Source organism: Hyla sarda, chromosome 5 (assembly GCF_029499605.1).
Source record: "Hyla sarda isolate aHylSar1 chromosome 5, aHylSar1.hap1, whole genome shotgun sequence".
Taxonomy (NCBI): domain Eukaryota; kingdom Metazoa; phylum Chordata; class Amphibia; order Anura; family Hylidae; genus Hyla; species Hyla sarda.
In genome coordinates, this window is record NC_079193.1 from 208,391,590 (window position 1) to 208,413,527 (window position 21,938).

Sequence of the window (21,938 nt, forward strand, 5' to 3'; positions counted from 1 at the left end):
TTGTAAACTGCTCCAGGTCTCTCTTATTGGAAGGGCGCCTTTTCCCAACAGCAGTTTTAAGATCTCTCCACAGGTGTTCAATGGGATTTAGATCTGGACTCCTTGCTGGCCACTTCAGAACTCTCCAGCGCTTTGTTGCCATCCATTTCTGGGTGCTTTTTGACATATGTTTGGGGTCATTGTCCTGCTGGAAGTCCCAAGATCTCGGACGCAAACCCAGCTTTCTGACACTGGGCTGTACAGTGCGACCCAAAATCCGTTGGTAATCCTCAGATTTCATGATGTCTTGCACACATTCAAGGCACCCGATGCCAGAGGCAGCAAAACAACCCCAAAACATCATTGAACCTCCACCATATTTCACTGTAGGTACAGTGGAAAGAGGTCTAAAAAGAAAAGAACATTTTCAGTTAACAGTAGAATGATGTGCTTTACCAAAAAGCTCTATCTTGGTCTCATCTGTCCACAAGATGTTTTCCCAGAAGGATTTTGGCTTACTCAAGTTCATTTTGGCAAAATGTAGTCTAGCTTTTTTATGTCTCTGTGTCAGCAGTGGGGTCCTTCTGGGTCTCCTGCCATAGAATTTAATTTTATTTAAATGACGGATAGTTTGCGCTAACACTGATACTTCCTGAGCCTGCAGGACAGCTTGAATATCTTTGGAACTTGTTTGGGGCTGCTTATCCACCATCCGGACTATCCTGCGTTGACACCTTTCATCAATTTTTCTCTTCCCTCCACACCCAGGGAGATTAGCTACAGTGCCGTGGGTTGCAAACTTCTTGATAATGTTGCACACTGTGGATAAAGGCAAATCTAGATCTCTGGAGATGGACTTGTACCCTTGAGATTGTTGATATTTTCCAAAATTGTGGTTCTCAAGTCCTCAGACAGTTCTCTTCTGCACTTTCTGTTGTCCATGCTTAGTGTGGCACACACAGACATACAATGCTAAGACCAAGTGAACTTCTCTCTTTTTTATCTTCTTTCAGGTGTGAATTTTATATTACCCACACCTGTTACTTGCCTCAGGTGAGTAAAGGAGCATCACATGCTTGAAACAATCTTATTTTTCCACAATTTTGAAAGGGTGCTTATAATTTTGTCCAGCCCATTTTTGGAGTTTGGTGTGAAATTATGTCCAATTTGCTTTTTTTTCCCCCCTCCTTTTTTTGGTTTAGTTCCAATACACACAAATGGAATAAACACGTGTTACTGCAATCCTTTTCTGTGAGAAATACTTCATTTTCTGGAGAAATTTCAGGGGTGCCAACATTTACGGCCATGACTAATATTGTCAGCAGGCATAAAAACATTGAAGGTAGACAAATAAGTGAAGGCATCCTGTGGCTGCACCACCAATCGAAAAGCAGGAGCCTCGCTTCCCTAAATGTCCACATAGCAAAGGATAAGTCGAAAGAAAAAGATTCCAAAGCTTTACATACTTACATTTTACTACATGAAGAAAATACTGGACAGCACTCTGATACAGTCGAAGAGCTTCCTCATAGTTCCCTGCTTTGTCTTCTTGAGATGCTTTGCTGGCCAAGTCAATGGCTTTCTGTTGTAAGACGACATAATGAAGTAAACTGTAATCAGCGCTTATTTAATTTACATAGGAGCAACATACCTTTATTTTTTTCACAGATTATAAACAACTGGGTATTTTTTTCACAGATTATAAACAACTGAGTACTTAAAGGTTCTCTGGAGGAGAACCACTGACTTATAGACTTTTCTCTCCAGGGTTATTTTCATAGGGAATGCAGAAATGGCCACTTAATGAATGGAGCTGGGGTGTACATGTACAACTCACCATTCTATTATAATACTACCTGTTCTTGACTAGTGTTGAGCGTGGATATTCAAATAGCGAGTTTTTACCGTGAATATCGTCACTTCACGATTCCGTGAATATTTTGAATATTGCAAAATATATTCATTATGACGAATTTTCATATTTTTTTTTTCACAGTACACATCACAATGATGTGTACTGTGTAAATAAAAAGTGATCCTCACACCCTGCTTCCAGCTTGTGGTCCAAAGAAGGCGAATATGCCAAAATTTGCGAATATCAGCACTTCCGGAGGACACTGATCCTTCCCTTCTTTTAGCTTGTGGGCCAATGAGAAGGATGCAAATACAATTAGAGGTTAGCAACATCGCTAGCAACCAATAGGAAAGTAGTTAAAGGGGTATTCTGGCGCTAAGACATCTTATCCCCTATCCATAGTCTTGCATTGAGGGGACGGAGCGTGACGTCACACAGGGGCGGAGCCTTGAAATCACTATGCTCCGTCCCCGTGATCGCCAGTAATCAGACCCGGAGCGAGCACGCTCCGGCGGCTGATTCGAACGGGGTGCTGCGTGGAAGATCACGGGGGTCCCCAGCGGCGGGACCCCGGCGATCAGGCATCTTGTCCCCCATCCTTTGGATAGGGGATAAAATGTCTTAGCGCCCGAGTACCCCTTTAATTGAAAGATATAATCGCACATGTCATTACAAATTTCTCATAGAAAAAAAAAAAAGTGAACGAATATGCGGAATTCGCGAAAATAGGAAGAATATTCGTCCATATAGTCACAAAATATCGCAAATTAGAATATGGCCAATGCCGCTCATCACTATTTTTATATAATATGCCTGATGAAGCGCACCTGCGCGAAACGCATTGCATGTTGGGAATAAACTGATTGCTCTACCTACCGCCTGGTTCCTCAGCGCCTTACTGTCCACTGGTTTGGAGGTCACTATTTTTGACATCATAGGGCATTGTTTCCCAACCAGAGTGCCACCAGCTGTTGCAAAACTACAACTCCCAGCATGCCCGGACAGCCTTTGGCTGTCCGGGCATGCTGGGAGTTGTAGTTTTGCAACAGCTGGAGGCACCCTGGTTGGGAAACACTGTCATAGGGGAAGGTCCTGTGGATACGTTTTATAGGCCGCAATACCCCTTTAAGAGACTTTCCGTACACGGACTTCATGTCATGCAATCTCTAATCCTACCAATGTGTTTATATGAGAAAAAGCTACACCATGGGAGTGGTTACTTCCTGCACCTCTTTACTGTGTCAACAGGGACACAGAGTGGTCTCCTGGTAAAGTGGGTTTGTCTTGCTTACGTTCTGGAGGCATCAAATATCAATGGAAGTTCATTCCGAGTTTCATCTGTTACTAAGGGGAACAGCTGGTTCCTCTATGACATCAATAGCACTACCTTTACCTCTATCTCCTGGTACAGAACTAAGAGAACATGTGAATGCCTGTTCAACCACTCACTGGTTATGCAACACCTTCAGTCACGAGGAAACATTAGTAATGGCACAATACAATAAATGAATGAGCTATCTGAAGAAGTGATACAAATCAATAACCACAGAAACTGTTATTGATCAGAACCTGCACCTAAGTAGATCAGGACAGTATAAGTCTTCAAGAGGCAGGACAGCTAGACACTTTCCGATCTAACCTTTGTGGTCATTTCCACACAAGACTAAGGACATTCTTCTTATTGTTAGGCTACTGAAACTATCCAAATAACCATAGATATCATGATGTGTGAGCTATTCTGATAAACTGGGTACAATTTTCTTAGTCTCATAAAAGCATGAAACCTACAACATGATCTCCCGGAGTGGTCTAAAGCTTAGGCTATATTCATACACATTTTTTGGGGTCTGAAAGGGGTACTCCAGAGGAAAAACTTTTTTTTTTTAATTAACTGGTGCCAGAAAGTTAAACAAATTAGTAAATTACTTCTATTAAAAAAATCTTTTCTTTTTTAATTTCATTTTTGTCTTGTCCACAGTGCTCTCTGCTGACACCTGATGCCTGTATCAGGAACTGTCCAGAGCAGGAGAAAATTCCCATAGCAAATGAACAGTTCCCAGGGGTGTGGAAATTGAATTAAAAAAATATAAAAAACTACTTGTCCACGGGACTAAAACGGAGCAAAATCTACTTGTCCCTCATGACGATCCACTTGTCCGGACCACTTTTCGCTTTTACACTAACTTTTTCCTCCTCGCCCTATAACAGCCATAACTACCTACTACTGTATAATGATACCTTTTCATATTACAATAACATTCTCCAAAACAAAAAAAAAAATAAAAAAAAATAATAATTATATATATATATATATATATATATATATATATATATATATATATATATATATATATATATATAATCAAATCTTATCAAATGGGTGTAGTGAAATTGAAATAGTAAAAGATAATTTAGCAAATTTGGTGGTTTTCTTTTACCTTGTGGTTGAGCCAATATGTTGTTATTTTGATACTTTAGGTCGCCTGATTACAGCGATACCAGATTTGTATAGTTTCCGTCATGTTTTAATAATTAAACAAAAAATTCAGAACTTTTTCGAATTTTTTAAATTGCCATTTTTTGACCCCTGTAGCTCTAAAAAAAAAAAAAAAAAAAAAATAATTTTGCATACCAGGCTGTATGAGGGCTCACTTTTTGCGCCACAATATGTTTTTTGTATCGGTACCATTTTGGTATTGATCTGACTTTTTAAAATCGCTTTTTAACTTTTTTTCTGGGATATTATAAAAATTTCAATTCTGTGTTTTATTTTTTTTTTTATTTTTATTTTTTGACATTTACGTAATTTACCGTATGGGATACATGATGTTATATTTTAATAGTTTGTACAATTACGCAAGCAGCGATACTAAATATGTTTACCTGCTTTTATATAGGGAAAGGGGGTGATTTGAACTTTTAACATGGAAGGGGCTAATGTGCGTCTTTTAAACTTTTATTGATTTTTTTTATCTTTATTACACTTTACTAGACTTTTAGGAGGAATCATTACATTCCTCATACAGATCAATAGAGTTCTATTGAACTCCATTGATCAGGGTGCTCTGCGCTCCATTGATAAAGCCTAGTCCAGCCAGGATCTATGAATGACAGAGCCACGGGACAGCAGAGAACAGAGGTAAGCCCTCCGGCTACCTCTAGAGTGGATCTCCTGCGTGGGGGGGGCATCCACTAGCCCGCCAGGGAGCATTCACATGTCCCTTTAGATGCCGCTGTCAGCTTTGACAGCGGTGATCTAAAGGGTTAATAGCCAGATGCGGCTGCTGACTATTAGCGGCGGCCACCTGCTACTGAAATCAGCCGGGGGCTGCAAAGTACGGAGCGGCACAAGTCGGGAGCCCACTCCATACAGACTGCTGAAGCAGGGCTAAGGGCCGGAAAAATTCACCTGCCCAGCGCCCGGAACTGCATGTCCCAGGCATCGGGCGATAGGAATTCCACATCCCTGGTTTCTGACACGGACAGAGGTGTCAGCAGAGAGCACTGAGGAAAAGACAAAAAAAAAAAAATGTAAAAAAGAAAAGAATTTCCTCTGAAGGGTAAAGATTTTTTAATAGAAGTCACTTACAAATCTGTTTAAATGGGCACTGTCACCAACCTTTTTGTAGTACTTATGTACTTGGGCGGTGGGGTTCGGAGTAGCGGGTTGCGTGGTGGCCACGGCTGCAATAAAGATATTGTTTTCAACACAGGGTGCCTCCAGTTGTTTCACCACTACAACTCCCAGCATGCCCTGACAGCCAATAGATGTCAGGGCAAGCTGGGAGATGTAGTGGTGAAACAGCTGGAGACACCCTGTATAGGTGAGCTAAGTGCAGAAGTTAGCCCCCTGCAGGCATCAGTGACTTTGCACCTGCTGGGGAAGTCTGCCTGGTGAGTGAGCACACTACCAGGTAGACAAAAAGGCATTTCTAAGATAGTAAAAAAAAAAAAATTAAGGCAGATATTTCTGGCACCAGTTGGCAAAATTAGGGATATTTCTGGCACCAGTTGATTTAAAAAAAAAAAAAAAAAAAGTCACGCTCCGCCCCTCAATGCAAGCCTACGGGAGGGGGTGTGACAGCCATCACGCCCCCTCCCATAAGCTTGCATTGAGGGGCGGAGCCTGACGTCACACGCCGCCGGCCCTGCAGTCGACCGTAATCAGACCCGGAGCGAACATGCTCCGGGGACTGATTACAAACGGGGTGCCGCGTGCAAGATCACGGGGGTCCCCAGCAGCGGGACTCCCACGATCAGGCATCTTATCCCCTATCCTTTGGATAGGGGATAAGATGTCTGAGCGCCGGAGTACCCCTTTAATCTCAAAAACCAGCCCAGCAAATTCAATGGAAAGCAGCTCTCTGATCCATCAGTTAAAATTTTATGGGTGTAATTGTTAAGGCTATAAATTTTCTTTGGCACCGTTTAAGTGCCAGCGTAGTAAGACTAGCTTTTTGCAGTGGTCTGATTTATCAACTACTTTTTATTTTATTTTGTTTATTTGTCACGAAGGGGGAGATTTATCAAAACTTGTGTAAAGGAAAAATTGCCCAGTTGCCCATAGCAACCAATCAGATTATTTCTTTCATTTTGCAGAAGCCTTGTTAAAAATTAAAGAAAAACTTTTCCTCTGGACAGGTTTTGATAAATCTCCCCCAAAGTTCTTACCCAATCTCATTTAGAAATGTTTCTACATCTATGATACTTTGTTATTTATTAAGAACTTGCACCTTTTTAATAAATGTGGGTGAAGTACACATGAGCTACACTACAAACTGACAAGGACAATTCATAACCCCTGCGTTACTCACACAGTGCAGTCATTGTGTGTTTTCTTTGAAGAAGTTTTGCAAAATTGCTGCACTATTGCTGTGTTTTTACTTAAAAAATTGCTTGAAATAAAAAGCAAAGTGACTGCATTGTTAATACATACTTAGGTTGGTGCTACACATACACTTATTTATAGTGAAATTTTCCAATTTTAGTGACAGCTGCACACCTGATCGTCTAGAGCAGGAGAGGTTTGCTATGGGGATTTGCTCCTACTCTGGACAGTTCCTGACATGGACAGAGGTGTCAGCAGAGAGCACTGTGGTCAGACTGGAAAGAGCTACACAGCTTTCTCTGTAGTATACAGCAGCTGGTAAGTACTGGAAGGAAAGATTAATAAATAGAAATAAATTACAAATCTGTTTAACTCAAGGCACCATATGATTTGAAAACATTTCTCCAGCACAACATAAGTTATCGCCTATCCAAAGCATAGGGGATAAGTTATAGATCGCAGGGAGGCCAAGCACTGGGGCCCCCCGTGATCTCCTGGACGGGGCTGCAGCAGTCTGCAGGAAGTGCAGTTTCGTCCCCAGCAGAAAGCCGCGGCAGACACGCCCCCTCCATGTATCTCTATGGGGTACATAGAGGGGGAATGTCGGCCACCGCGTCATGCCATGTCCAGGAGATCCCAGGGGCCCCAGCTCTCGGACCCCCCACTATCTATAACTTATCCCCTATCCTTCGGATAGGGGATACCGTAAGTTATATTGCACTGCAGATCTCCTTTAAGCTTAAGCATGGGGCTCAATACACCTACAGAGCTAACGCTACTTTCACACTGTTGTTGTGCCCTGTTCAGAACGATCGATAAGCTCTTTTTTTTTTCCCTTTAACAGCCGGTATCTGGATAGGGAACAATGGGTCCCGATGGATCTCATTCTAGTCAATGGGGTCCGTTGGGCAGCCATTGTTTTGAAGCGGGAGAAAAAGTCGGCGCTTGCAGTATTATTTCTCCCGCTATTCTCCCCGGGTTCCCTGGCGGCCATCACACTACCATGTGACAACGGTAATGTGAAAGTAGCCTACTAGAGCTAGGACATCTGACTTATCTAGTGTTGTAGGTCATCTCTAATGCTTCCTCTAGGTATGACTGAGGAGTGTAAAATGAAGAAAAAATAAATAAAAATTCTACAATAAAATAAAGGATTTTGAATAAGTATTCCGGAGTGAAAAAAAAAAAAAAAAAAAAAAAAAAAAAAAAACATCTGGTGTCAGAAAGTTATACAGATTTGTTGATTATCTCTATTTAAAAAATCTTCTTTCCAGTCAGACACAATGCTCCCTGTTGCCACCTCTGTCCATGTTAGGGACACAGGAGAGGTTTACTCCTGTTCTGGACAGTTCTCCACATGGACAGCAGGGGATACAGTATTGGACTAAAAACTGCACACCTTCCCCCAGGACATAGGTCAGATGATAAACACTGGAAGGCTCGAACTTTTTAAATATAAATAATTTACAAGTCTATTCCAAAGTAACAAGAAAAAAAAAGTCTGGTACACCTACCGGAAACTATCACAGGTTCCACTGCAAACAGCAAGCTATGTACAGCTACACGCAAGTGCCACTATGTTTTACGTCCAATAGTGCTCTGCTTCACATCATAGGTAAGCTATATTTCACAAACACGTTGACAGGGGGGAGATGAACAGCCCTTTTATTGTTTGCGTCCCCTTTGTCAACATGTATCTGAGTATTTGAATTAAAGGGGTATTCTGGGAAAAAACATTTTATCCCCTATCCAAAGGATAGGGGATAAGATGTCTGATCATGGGGGGCGTTCCCCACGATCTCCCAGCAGCACCCGCATTCTGTGCGGGAGCTGCGTCTCTATTTTCAGAAATCTCCGGTGATGTCATGCCACTCCCCCTGCGTTCATGTCTATGGGAGGGGGCATGACTCGCAGGTTTCCGAAAATAGAGACGCAGTCCCCGCATAGAATGCGGGTGCTGCAGGGAGATCGCGGAGGGTCCCAGTGGCAGGCCCCCCGCGATCAGACATCTTATAGCCTATCCTTTGGATAGGGGATAAAAAGTTTGCCCGGAATACACCTTTAATAAAGGAGAAGAAGCTGCCATCTATGGTGAATGGCGCCATCTTATTTTTACCTGGAATTTACAAATCTGTATAACTTACTGTCACCAATTGATCTGAAAACTATTTTTCCTTATCCAGAGTACCCCTTTAGGGGGCTATGTCAAGAGGATCACCCTTTTATCTATATTGCAGGGGTTAGCTGCTGAGTCAGTGATTGTTACTAAGGGGCCACACCTTCCCAAAAATGCAGCATTGCCTACCAAACCTATGTAATCTTTAGGCCCGAACAGAGCAGGGATTGTCATGTTCTACACTAAAACCCCAGGAGGGGGTGTAGGGGAATAAAGGGTTACAGTCCCCCCATGGACAGTATGCTGAAAAATCTGACATTGGGCATCAGCATTATCGAGAAACAGCTGAAATGTTTACACTTAAGGTCGGTTCTATCACTTCGGATATAGTGCAGCTTCTGGTACTGTACTATCCTTGTCAAAATTACAGAGACCTCAACCAAACCCAATCATAAGTCATTGGGATCTGCCGATCAATGTTTGGATGTGTCAGAATGTTGTCCTTATATATACACATTTGGATAGATTTTTGCAATAAAAAATAAAAAAGTCTACTTTAGGCTTAAAAGGAGTACTCCGGTGGAAAACCTTTTTATTTTTATTTTTTTTAAATCAACTGGTGCCAGAAAGAAAGTTAAACAGATTTGTAAATGGCTTCTATTAAAAAAAAAAAAAATCTTAATCCTTCTAGTACTTATTAGCTGCTGAATACTCCAGAGGAAATTCTTTTCTTTTTGGAACACAGAGCTCTCTGCTGCCATCATGACCACAGTGCTCTCTGCTGACACCTCTGTCCATTTTAGCATATGTTTTCTATGGGGATTTTCTCCTACTCTGGACAGTTCTTAAAATGGACAGAGGTGTCAGCAGAGAGCACTGTGGCCATGATGGCAGCAGAGAGCTCTGTGTTCCAAAAAGAAAAGAATTTCCTCTGTAGTATTCAGCAGCTAATAAGTACTGGAAGGATTAAGTTTTTTAATAGAAGTAATTTACAAATCTGTTTAACTTTCTGGCACCAGTTGATAAAAAAAATATAAGTTTTCCACCAGAGTACCCCTTTAAAGGGAACCTGCCACTATGATTTGGCACCAAGTAATGCATCATAATATAACATTTACCCTATTTTGTATGCCCGCCGTCCCATACATAAATGGAAAAAATAACGTATGTATTAAATTGCCCACAAGTAGTCGTCTGCATGGGCACCTCAAAGAAGTAGTCACCACTTTCCGGGCAGAGATAACGTGATTGACAGCAAAGGCATAGCCTGGCGTCATTGTTATCTTGCTTAGGCCTGGAAGAATCACATATTACCAGCTGAGGCGCAAGCGCTTTGGTTTTAGCAATAGGCGCAGTCACCTCTTTCTTGATGTCAGGATGGACTGCTGGCATACAAATATATTAGGAACTGTTACATTATGACGCATTACGCGGTGCCACTTGTTATATAGGCCAAATCTTTGACAGTTTCTTTTTTTCTTTACAGAGAAGTATCTAAATGTATTCACACATCCAAACACTGACCGGCGGATCCCACTGTCTTATGATGCAGTTTGGCTGAGGTCTCTATTATCGGGACAGGAGTAGTACCACAAGCTGGGCTATTCCTGCCATCAGAAACCATAGGACTCTGAACATAAGTGTGAACATAGCCTAAAAGCTAAGCTGTTTCTTGACAGTACTGATGGTCAATAGCAGATTCATCAGCAAAGTGTCCATATGGGGGCAGTAACACTTTATTCCCCTAAACCAGTGTTTCCCAACCAGGGAGCCTCCAACTGTTGCAAAACTACATCTCCCAGCATGCCCAGACAGCCGAAGGCTGTCTGGGCATGCTGGGAGTTGTAGTTTTGCAACATCTGGAGGCTCCCTGGTTGGGAAACACTACCCTACACTCTGGCCCAATTGGATATAACATCAGGTACTGTTCTAAAAGTAAGACCTATAGCTCCCACCCAGGGTTTTAAGGCTTTCCCTTTAACTAATATATATATATATATATATATATATACACACATACATACATACACACACATATCTATACATATATCTATATATATACACACACATATCTATACAGTATATACATATATCTATATATACACACACATATCTATACAGTATATACATATATCTATATATACACACACACATATCTATACAGTATACACACACACATATCTATACAGTATATACATCTCTCTCATATATATATATATATATATATATATATATATATATGAGACAGACTACAGTCGGAGAAGCAGTTGAGGCTCTTACAGGCCGCCATTCACACCGCCCAATACCTGACCATTACCTGTAAGGTGTACCGAGCCCCTAACCCCCACCCTCGTATCCGCAGCCTCTATAGAAGCAGGGCAGGCTGGTCACCTCGGCAGGGAGGCGGCTTACCTGTAAAGTTGTCCCGTTGGCAGCCATGTCCTCTCAGCCCCTTGCCGGGTGGCTTGTACCAACTTGGCCTCTCAGGAAAGCACTTAGACAGCACCAGACCAGAGACCCACTTCCGGGTGTGTATCAACACCCTCGGGTTTTCTTCTACTTCCGTGTAGAGCGTGATACATCCACAATACGTCACTGCCAAATCAGCCAATCAGCTAACTCAGGGAGTTCCAGCACATGACACGATGACGACGGCGATGATGTAAGAAAGCCGCACCCGCGCTTTTGGAACGCCCCTCGAGAGTTCGAGTGATGGCGCATGCGCATTTTTGGTGTTACGCAGCAGGAGGAACGCGCATCACAGTCAGCTAGTAGCATGACTTGAAAGCACGTGACCGCGGTCATGTGAGCTGAGCAGCTGTTGGAGGATTGTACAGTACACACTGTCCTGGTAATGGCTGCCGTCCAGATAAGGCTGGATTGATTCAGTATCCTCTGTTGCTCATCTTGTTAGGTCATATTCCAGATGGTGACTACTCATACCAGGCCCCTATTCTTCCCACCAAACCGTTTCTCTGAGACATATATTGGTATTACTGTACAAGAGTGGTCTTCAAACTGTGCTCCCCCCCCCCATATCCTGCAAAACTACAACTCCCAGCATGCCCGGACAGTAATGGAGGGCCACAGTTTGTTTAACGTTATTTTTATTAAGTATTACAATCATACAAGCAATACAAAGATAGTAAAACATCTTTCCATGTACATTGTAATAGAATTTTTATACATATAAACATACAATTAAGAAACTGATAACTTTATTAACAAATAAATGTACCGTGATGGTGAAGTGGACTGCTGCTGTACAGTAATACTAATGTATGTCTCAGATATAGAGTTGTAGCTTAGCAACATTTGAAGGGCCACAGTTTAGAGACCACTACTGTACAGCAAACATTTATGACAGGCACTAGTAATGACGAGGCTGAAGTTGGTTTCTTATTCGGCAGCTTCTTATTCACTGAAGTTGGTTTCTTATTCGGCAGCTTCTTATTCACTGAAGTTGGTTTCTTATTCGGCAGCTTCTTATTCACTGAAGTTGGTTTCTTATTCGGCAGCTTCTTATTCACTGAAGTTGGTTTCTTATTCGGCAGCTTCTTATACACTGAAGTTGGTTTCTTATTTGAGCATTATCTTTATTATGACAGAAAACCCCTTTCGGCTAGGTTTCCACTTTTTCTGTCAGTTTTTGGATATCTGCCACTGCAGTTTTTGAGCCAAAGCCAGAAGTGTATTCAAAAGGAATAGGACATATAAAGGAAGGACTTACACTTCTCCTCCCTTATGGATCCACTTCTGACTTTGGCTCAAAAACTGCAGTGGCAGATCTCCAAAAACTGCCAGAAAAAACTTAGCCTTCCCCTGTTTTTTTTATACATAAATGATGAATATTATTTGGAAACAATCAGATTCGGGAAAAAAAATCTAGATTGTGTTTTTGCTAAAATAAACAATAGTAAACAATGGAGGAAAAAAAATATGTTTCGAATAAGTAACTGAGGAATTTAAAGGAGTTCTCCAACTGAAATCTTTTAACCCCCGCTGTGCCCAGGCTGTAAAACTATACATAATAAACTTTCACTTACCTGCCTACGATTCCCCGTTGTTCCGATATCGCCGCCCGTGCTCCTGTCCCTGTCAGCTTTCTCTTCCTGCGGGTCGGTGACTTCACTCTGCGCTCAGCCTATCAGCGGCCGCGACGGGACATTGCTGCGGCCGCTGATAGGCTGAGCGCAGAGTGAAGTCACCGACCCGCAGGAAGTGGAAGAGACCGGGACTGGAGAACGGGACGGCGATATCAGAACAACGGGGGATCGTAGGCAGGTAAGTGAAAGTTTATTATGTATAGTTTTGCAGCCCGGGCACAGCGGGGGTTAAAAGTTTTAGCTTAGAGAACTCCTTTAAGGGGTTAAATGCTGTGGGTCCACTAACCTAGGAATGGAAATATTAAGAGTAAGGACCCCTCCATAATACCCAGCTGTATCCAGCCTGGCCCAAACTGTAGAATGGCAATATAACAGGTGCCAAACTTGCCAACTATATACATTTTCAGTATTATGAATAAGTAACTGAGGAGTTTAATTGGGAATTAATTATGACCCTCTTTTGTCAATGGAAAAAAACTTATACAACAACATTTCTCCTCATCCCCACACAGAGGGGCCATGTACTCTGCTGTATGCTGCTTGTTGCCTGCTGGTCAGTGATCTCTTTGTGCAGTCTGCCTAGCAGACATCTTCTGCTGACTTGTAGGCCACAGTCTTAAAGGGGTTATCCAGGAAAAAAACTTTTTCTTATATATATCAACTGGCTGCAGAAAGTTAAGCAGATTTGTAAATTAGTGTGAATTCGGGTAGAAAGACATGGTGCACATCTACAATCGTGTATAATGATCTGATTGCTTCTCAGCATAATATCAAAAACTAACAGGTTGTTAGTATACATTTTTGATCAAAAAGTACAAGCCCACTCGCCACGTCAAGGCCACCTATTTAGAGTGAGATTTGTAAATTACTTCTATTAAAACATCGTAATCCTTTCAGTACTTATAAGCTGACGTTGAGTTGTTCTTTTCTGTCTAAGTGCTCTCTGATGACACCTGTCTCGGGAACTGTCCAGAGTAGAAGCAAATCCCCAAAGCAAACCTCTTCTACTCTGTGCAGTTCCCGAGACAAGCAGGGATGTAAGCAGCAGAGAACACTGTTGCCAGACAGAAAAGAACAACTCAACTTCAGCAGCTGATAATTATTGCAAGGATTAAGATTTTTAAATAGAAGTAATGTACAAATCTGTTTAAATTTCTGGAGCCAGTTCATATAAAAAAAAATAAATAAATAAGTTTTTCCTGGAATACCCCTTTAAAACAGCCTGTGGCTACAAGTGAAAGTCATGAAGATGCATGCTGCCAGAGGGGTCTGGCAGCAGCCGGGTACCTGGCAGAAAAGGGACTTTTCCGCCAGGCACCCGGCTGCTGCCAGACTCCTCTGTTGGCTTATGTCCCAGAAAGTAAAAGGATTGGATATGTTGAAATGCATAATGCCTGCATCACATTAGCTGAGATGGGAATACACAACTTAAAACCTATGTATGGCCCCAAGAATTGAAGTGTATTTTAATTTTGGCCCCCTCCTACTGCCAAGCTGTGCAGTCCTGATTTAGAATAAGACATTTGTGGCTATTAGTCAATGGCTGCACAGGTTGTACTGACATCTAGTGGCCAATATGAAATTTTACTTATTTCATAACAAGATTTTTCTAGGACAGTTACAACAAAAATATTGATGAGAAAGGTCAGTGTATGAACTGTGTCCAAAATATTTTCTCCCAAAAATTACAAAAGGCATAAATATCAGTGTGGTGGCCCAGTACGGGAGGTGTTAACCCGTATCCTTGCTGCCCTGTCCGGCAGCCTTCCTTCAGTTATCCCTTATACTTGTTTCCCCCCTGTACATATGTTCTACATTGTAATATATTATAAAATGTCTTGTTGCTTTAATAGTTGTACCCTGTGATATGTCATGTGATTGTTACCCAAGAGGTATCAGTGACCAGGTGACCCCAAGAGTGACCTATGGGCTCCCTGCTAGTCTCCCCCATATAAGCCCTGGGTGGAGCTAGCTCACTCTCTTTTGCTCTTTTCTCTTTGGTCTTTGCTGAGGTCTGTCGTGCCTACTGTGTGTGTCCAGATTTTTGGAGGCCTCAAGTCAAGTCCTGCAGCCTCCATCAAATGCAAGTAAGCTACAGTCATAGCTTTGTCAGTCTTCAGTCAAGTCAAGTCAGTCCCTGTCATCTGTCAATTCAGCTTGGCCTGCATTTTATTATCCAGTCCTACTACGAGTCCAAGCAAGCCCTTAAGGTCTCTGAGTCACTGGTCACCTCCGTGGACCCTGGCTGAACTGTATAGACTTTACCATCTGTCTACCCTCAGTAAAGCTACCATTATCTGTAACATATCGTCGAAGTCATTATTGCCCCCGTGCCTAGCCCAGGATCTAGCGGTATACCTTCTGGTGGTATCGAGGATAAACCACCCCCTGGTGTCACGAATACAAGGGGTTAATGCCATCTGCCCCTAAGGTAACAACATCTGCCCTCATAGCACACTTTTACCACAACTTTTGGCGTCCTATGAACAGGATACGTGTGTGCGCCCTATGCCACAAGTCGTCCCCCTAGCCTGAACTGTGTCCAGTATTATCTGCAAAACTCGCATGCTGATGCGAATTAAGTTTGCACCAGAAAGTGTTCGGGGCTTTGTCAGAGGAAAGTGCTTTACTCATGGCGCTTGTGAAATAGAGGGAGAGGTGAAGAAAAGACTGTTATCTGCTACTGTGAACTGTACAGAGGTAGTACCTGAAAGGATTAAGTTGGTCCGATGCTTCCAGTGCACGCGAGTGGTCACAGCCCCGTCAGTCCCCAGCGGTGACGCCTCTTCAATCAAGCGAGGAGGAACCAAAGAGCTGTCCTGTGTTGCACAAGGGAATATTTTGCAGACCGGAATAAAACAGGAAGTTCCCTGGGCACAGGCATATTGGAGGTCCCGGCTGCTGTGTCCGGCTCTGCCGCTATTCGTCAAGCACCCGCCACAGCGCAGACTCTGCAAACATCAACGATTGTCAATATTAAGTCTCCGTGTCAGTACCTGTTAGCATTAACCCATTATTACCTGTAAGTCTGTTCACAAGACTATTTACCACAGAGTGCCTGCAGAATAGAGGGGGTAGCATCCATTACAGTAACCCCTCCATTAGCCAAGTCCAAGCCGCTGCAGCACTTCAGTAATCATCTTAAAGGGGTAAGCACCTTATTCTTCTTAAAGCGACAGCGCAATCAAAACTCAACAAGATGTCAGAACCCAGCTCTCCAGATCAACCAGGCGACAGCGCCCCTTCATCTCCAGCAGCGAGGTCATCACCTGCCCCAGCAGCCAGGATCTTACCAGCTCTACCTGCAGTCAGCATCAACAGTCCTTGTGTTCCAGCGTCTGCACTTGTATTCATGGGGAACCCTGTCCTCCCTTCCTACAATGGAGACCCCTTCACCTTGAGGGATTTCAAAGAGAGGATCCAGACTTTGTCTTTTACTCTTTCCCTCCTAATCAACAGGTGCAATTGCTCACAGGATAACTACAGGGACCAGCGTTAGACGAAGTCCGCACCTGGCCAGCCTCTGAGAAGGCGACCCTAGAGCGGATCTTTGAAGGATTGTACCAGGTATTTGAGTCACATTTTCCATCAGAGGTACGTCTCCGGCTGTATGAAAGGCGCCAAAAGCCAGGTGAGACCTTGAGAGCATATGCCATTTTCCTACAGAATGCCCTAGAGACTGTCCAAAAATTAGATGGTATAACCCCCGAGCAGAGCAGGTGTTAATGGACAGATTTATTGATGGGGCTCATGATAAGTGGGACAAAGCCCAGCTGAGAATGTTAGCGGTCCAAAACCCCAGTATGTCTTTCCCCACTTTCAAAAGACTGTCTATCCAAGTGATTGAATCCGGGACCGAGTTCACCCCTTACACCTGTTCAAGAGCCACTAGGGGTGGTAGCCAGACCTATACCACCACTGTCACCAGCCCCGCCCCAGTGTCATCTACTTTGTTAGTCACTGCAGCCTCAGATCTCCAGAGTGTTAGGCAGTACATTGAACAACTGACTAAGGCTGTGAAGGAGCTTGCCACCCGGGCCGCTCCACCTGACCGTGAACCGCCCTAGCCTAGAAAACCTGCCCCTGCTCCCTGCAATTTCAATTACCGCAATCCTCTGTCCAATAGACCCTCAGGGACTCAAAGATCCTTTTTGCACTTACTGTAACAAGTCAGGACATTGGAAAATGCAGTGCTGGGATTTAAACAGATTTCCCCTGAGGTCGCGGACCGGCCCTCAGGAAAACAGTCATCAGGTCCAATTCCCAAACGACCAAAGTCAGGACTCTCACTTTATGTGCCCTCCTGCCCCTATGTAAAAATTGTTGTAGAAGGTGTACCGTTGGAGGCGTTGATAGATATAGGGTCGCAAGTGTCTACTATACCTAAAACTATTTTCTATCAGCTTTAGGATGCTAGTTTATTGTGTGAGCCTGAGGATGTTAACTTCAGAGTAGTTGCGGGTAATGGGCAGCCATTCCCCAGACATGGATACTGGGAGCCAACCATTCAGTTGGGAGAGCATGTACTTAGCGGGCAGGGAGTGATTGTAACTAATGTGACAGATAAGGGGTCTGCTGAGTTTATCTTAGGGATGAACATTATGAACAATTGTTTTGCTGAAATATTAGATGCCTTGCATGCCTCTCTTCCCCATCTCTCTCCTTCAAGCCAGCGGGCTGTGCAGCACCACTTGAAAGTCCTACAAGCGGAGCGGTAGTTTGCCAACAAGCAAGGTGAAATCTGCAGAGTACGAGTTCAAGACATCAGGTCGGTGACCGTACAACACAGAGACCATCATCAGGTGTCGTGCACGTCCCAGAGTCAAGAATAGGGACTATCAAGCTCTGATGGAACCTATGCAATTGGAAGATCATCCTCTTGTTCGAACTGCGAGAAGCCTTGTCACTGTCAACAACTGGAGAGTCCTGATGTGGTTAGTAAACCTGTCTGATTCTGCTACTGTCTTGCCCAAATACACCCCTGTAGCCCAGCTGTACATCCTAGAGTTGAAAGACATTGTAGCAGAACGTCTGCTGGCCCGACAGCATGCAACTCAAGTGGCCGAAGGATCCAGTGTGGAGGATCGGGAGAAGACCGCCTTTGTGATGCCCATGGGACTGTTCATGTTTAAAAGTATGCCATTTGGGCTGTGCAACGCCCCTGCTACGTTCCAGCTTTTGAAGGAAAGGTGCCTGGGCCATCTGAATTTTCATAGTATCCTATTGTACCTGGATGATGTCATTGTGCATTCCAAGTCCTACCAGGAACACGTCAGTCATCTGTCGGACATCTTCCAAGTCCCTATCAAGCACGGGCTGAAGATCAAGCGATCAAATTGTCATCTGCTTAAACCTCAGGTGCACTACTTGGGTCATGTTGTCAGTGCCAAGGGAGTCAAGCCCAATCCTGAAAAGCTTGAAGTTGCCAAGAACTGGCCTACCCCACGAACGGTGAAAGATGTCAGGAGCTTCCTGGGATTTGCCAGCTACTATCGCCGCTTCATTCCTCACTTCTCCCAGATTGCAGAACCCCTCACAGCACTCTTACGGGGTACGGCCAAGGAGAACTACAATGGAAGACTACTTATTGAATGGGCCGAAGAGGAAGAAACAGCATTCTGAACTCTTAAACGTCTGCTGACCGAGCCCCCCATCTTGGCATATCCAGACTACAGTCAGCCGTTCCGGCTATATACTGATGCCAGTTTTGAAGGTCTGGGAGCTGTCCTGTCCAAGAGAGGCAAGAGAGAGTGATTACTTATGCCAGTCATAACCTGCGATGGGCAGAGAAGAACGATGCAAATTACAGCTCATTCAAGTTGGAACTTCTCGTCCTGGTATGGGCTGTGACCGAAAAGTTCAAAGACTATTTGGCTGCCACGCCATTTACTGTCTACACGGATAATAACCCGTTGGCCCACCTAAACACTGCCAAGTTGGGTGCCATTGAACAGCGTTGGGCTTCAAGATTAGCCAGTTACAGTTTCACCATCAAGTACAGAAGCTGCAAGTCGAATTTCAATGCCGACGTACTGTCTAGGATGACCCCCGGCGAAGAACCCCCTGTTGAAGACGTGTGGGAAGATGTGGCAATGCCCCCATTTTACCAACGGTTCGTGAACCAGAATGTTGTGACCGACCTCATGGACAGTGTACCAAGGTTCGAAAAGGTTAAAGAAGACCTATACACCTGGAAGACTCTTCAAGACGAAAGTCGAGTCATGGGGGATCTGTTGGACTACCTTCTGTCAAAAAAGGTACCAACCCATCTATGCCAGGCTCAGTGTGACTACGAGCTGAAACGTCTGTGGCGACAGTGGAAGCGACTGTTTGTGCACAAGGGACTGTTGTACCGAAACTCTTTGGATCCGGTCTCTGGTGATCGACTTAATCAGATTCTGGTTCTCCGAAGAGATGCGGCGATGGTCCTCAATGCATACCATGATCAGTCAGGACACTTTGGAGTCCACAAGACCGAAGCTACTGTCAGGCGAAGATTTTATTGGATCAGAATGCGGAGCGACATTGAGAAATGGTGCAGTGAATGTGCAGTCTGTAACGTCACTAAGAATGTGCGCATGGACCCAAGAGCACCCCTCCATTCCATCCAGAGTGAAAGGCCTAACCAGTTGGTCGCACTAGACCATGTCAAGTTGTCTGCTACCCGGTCCGGGTGCACTTATGCTCTCACCATGGTGTATCACTACTCTAAGTGGGTTGTATTGTATCCGTTAAAGACCTCACAGCCAAGACAGCGGCCCAGATGTTCTACTCCAATTGGGTGCAAACCCTTTGGGTGTCCGGAGTCTGTCCTGACGGACCGTGGAACAGCCTCCGAAGCCCAACTCTTCCAAGAGCTGTGTCAATTCCATGCCTGTAAGAAACTCCGGACTACTGCTTACCACCCCCAGGGGAACGGGCTCTGTGAGCGCATCAATCAAGTCTTTATCCATATGTTGCGAGCATACAAGAAGAGTGGCCACCTCTGCTGCGTGAACTGTTGGAGATTTATAATAATACAGTCTATTGTTCTACGGGATACACCCTTTTCTAATTGATGATGGGGCGACATGGGCAGCTGCCTAAGGACCGAACATTTGGGCTCCAAGCCCCGTTCAACATCTCTACGCATGCCTCCCTGGAGTGGGTATCTTACCATCAGAGGAGAATCCAGGAAGTCAAAGAAATTGTCAGCAAGAAGATGGGATTATAATCGTCATGCCTTTGCTAAACTGCCTCAATAGGGCAACAAAGTCTGGCTGAGGAAGTTTCCAAGGACCCACAAGTTAGACTTTATCTGGGAGACAGAACTGTACACAGTGACGTCCATACCCTATCCGGACTCTGATGTATACGAAGTACAGAAGTCTGGGTATGAGCCGCAAGTTGTTCACCGAAACCGCATCAAGTTTTGTCTGAAAGAAGATCCACCAGTATTCCCAGCACCACCTCCTGTCAGACCTGTGAGAGAGTATGTTTTAGGCGAGGGGATCCACCCATCTCCAAATCAGCCTGCAGTCTTCTGTGTCGCACCAACCCCAGGGCTGGTTCAACCCACGGTAGTCTCTACACCAGTACCAGCCTTGTCACCATTGGCTCATGCCTATACACCGGTCTCCAGAGTACCAACTCTGTCTCCAGCCTCCCCAGTGCAGATGCCAGAAACTCTGGGTCCTGCCAGCCCTGGACCAATACCCACTCTTGAATTCGTCGAGGAAGAGTTGACTGCAGCTTCAGAGTTTCCAAGAGCTCCAGAAGACACAAGAGTTCCAGATTCCCCCAAAGTGGTGTTACGTAGGTCCCAAAGGTCGATACAAGGACAAATTCCCGCAAGGTATAAAGATTAGCTCAGAATATAGAGTAAATAAAAGCTGCTGAGTATTAGACAACACAATATGGACATAGGTGATTGCGGAGGGCGGGGGCAGGGGCTGTGTGGTATATAACATTATCAAGGATAGGAGTATTAAAGAGGCACTTTAAAAATACAGTATACTCAGTATATAAAACTGTATACAGCCATAACAGTAACGGTGGCAGAAAAATGGTAAATATACAGGTATATGAATACATACTATATCGACCGTATGTTAGATATTATAAATCTATATATATAAAACTCAACGTGTGTGTGTGTGTGTGTGTATGTATTGGTGTATGTTCCAGCATCACGTCCAAACAGCTAAAGATATTAACATGAAACTTGGCACACATATTACTTATATGTCAACAACAAACACAGGATAGATAATTTAACCCTTACTCACCCCCATTTGCCAGGGGCGGGGTTTATGTTTAAAGTCCCATACAAGTCTATGGGAAATATATGTTACTGCATAACTTCCAAACGGCTTGAGATATTTTGATAATACTTGGTCACATGTTACTTATATGTCCACTTAAAATAAAGGATAGTTAATTTAACCCTTTACTACCACCATTTGTGAGGGTCAGGGTTTTTGTTTAAAGTCCCATGCAAATCAATGGGAAATATATGTTCCCACATAACTTCCATACGGCTGGAGATATTTCAATAACTGGTACACATATTACGGGTCGGGATAGGAGGTCGACATAGGAGGCCGGGATAGGAGGTCGGGGTAGGAGGACGAGAAAGGAGGACGCGATAGGAGGACTGGGATAGGAGGTCGGGATAGGAGGTTGAGATAGGAGTACGGGATAGGAGTACGGGATAGGAGGTCGGGATAGGAGGACGGGATAGGAGGACGGGATAGGAGGACTGGATAGGAGGACGGGATAGGAGGTCGGGATAGGAGGTTGGGATAGGAGGTCGAGATAGGAGGTCAAAATAGGAGGACGGGATAGGAGGTCGAGATATGAGGACGGGATAGGAGGTCATGATAAAAGGACGGGATAGGAGGACGGGATAGGAGGTCGGGATAGGAGAATGGGATAGGAGGAAGGGATAGATGGACTGGATAGGAGGATGGGATAGGAGGACGGGATAGGAGGATGGGAAAGGAGGACGGGAAAGGAGGTCGAGATATGAGGACGGGAAAGGAGGACGTGATAGGAGGACGGGATAGAAGGACG

At 44.1% G+C, this 21,938-nt stretch overlaps 1 protein-coding gene across 1 annotated transcript in view; it reads right to left on the reverse strand.

Annotated features, from left to right (window-relative positions):
* Window positions 1-11,332, reverse strand: part of VPS4B (vacuolar protein sorting 4 homolog B) — a 34,022-nt gene extending 22,690 nt beyond the window's left edge. The window contains exons 1-2 of the mRNA XM_056521005.1: window positions 11,191-11,332; window positions 1,450-1,561 (exon numbers count right to left, since the gene is read on the reverse strand). Coding sequence (XP_056376980.1) covers window positions 1,450-1,561; window positions 11,191-11,217 — 139 coding nt within the window. The 5' untranslated portion in view covers window positions 11,218-11,332. The remainder of the gene's footprint in view (window positions 1-1,449; window positions 1,562-11,190) is intronic.
* Between the last annotated feature and the right edge of the window lie 10,606 nt (window positions 11,333-21,938).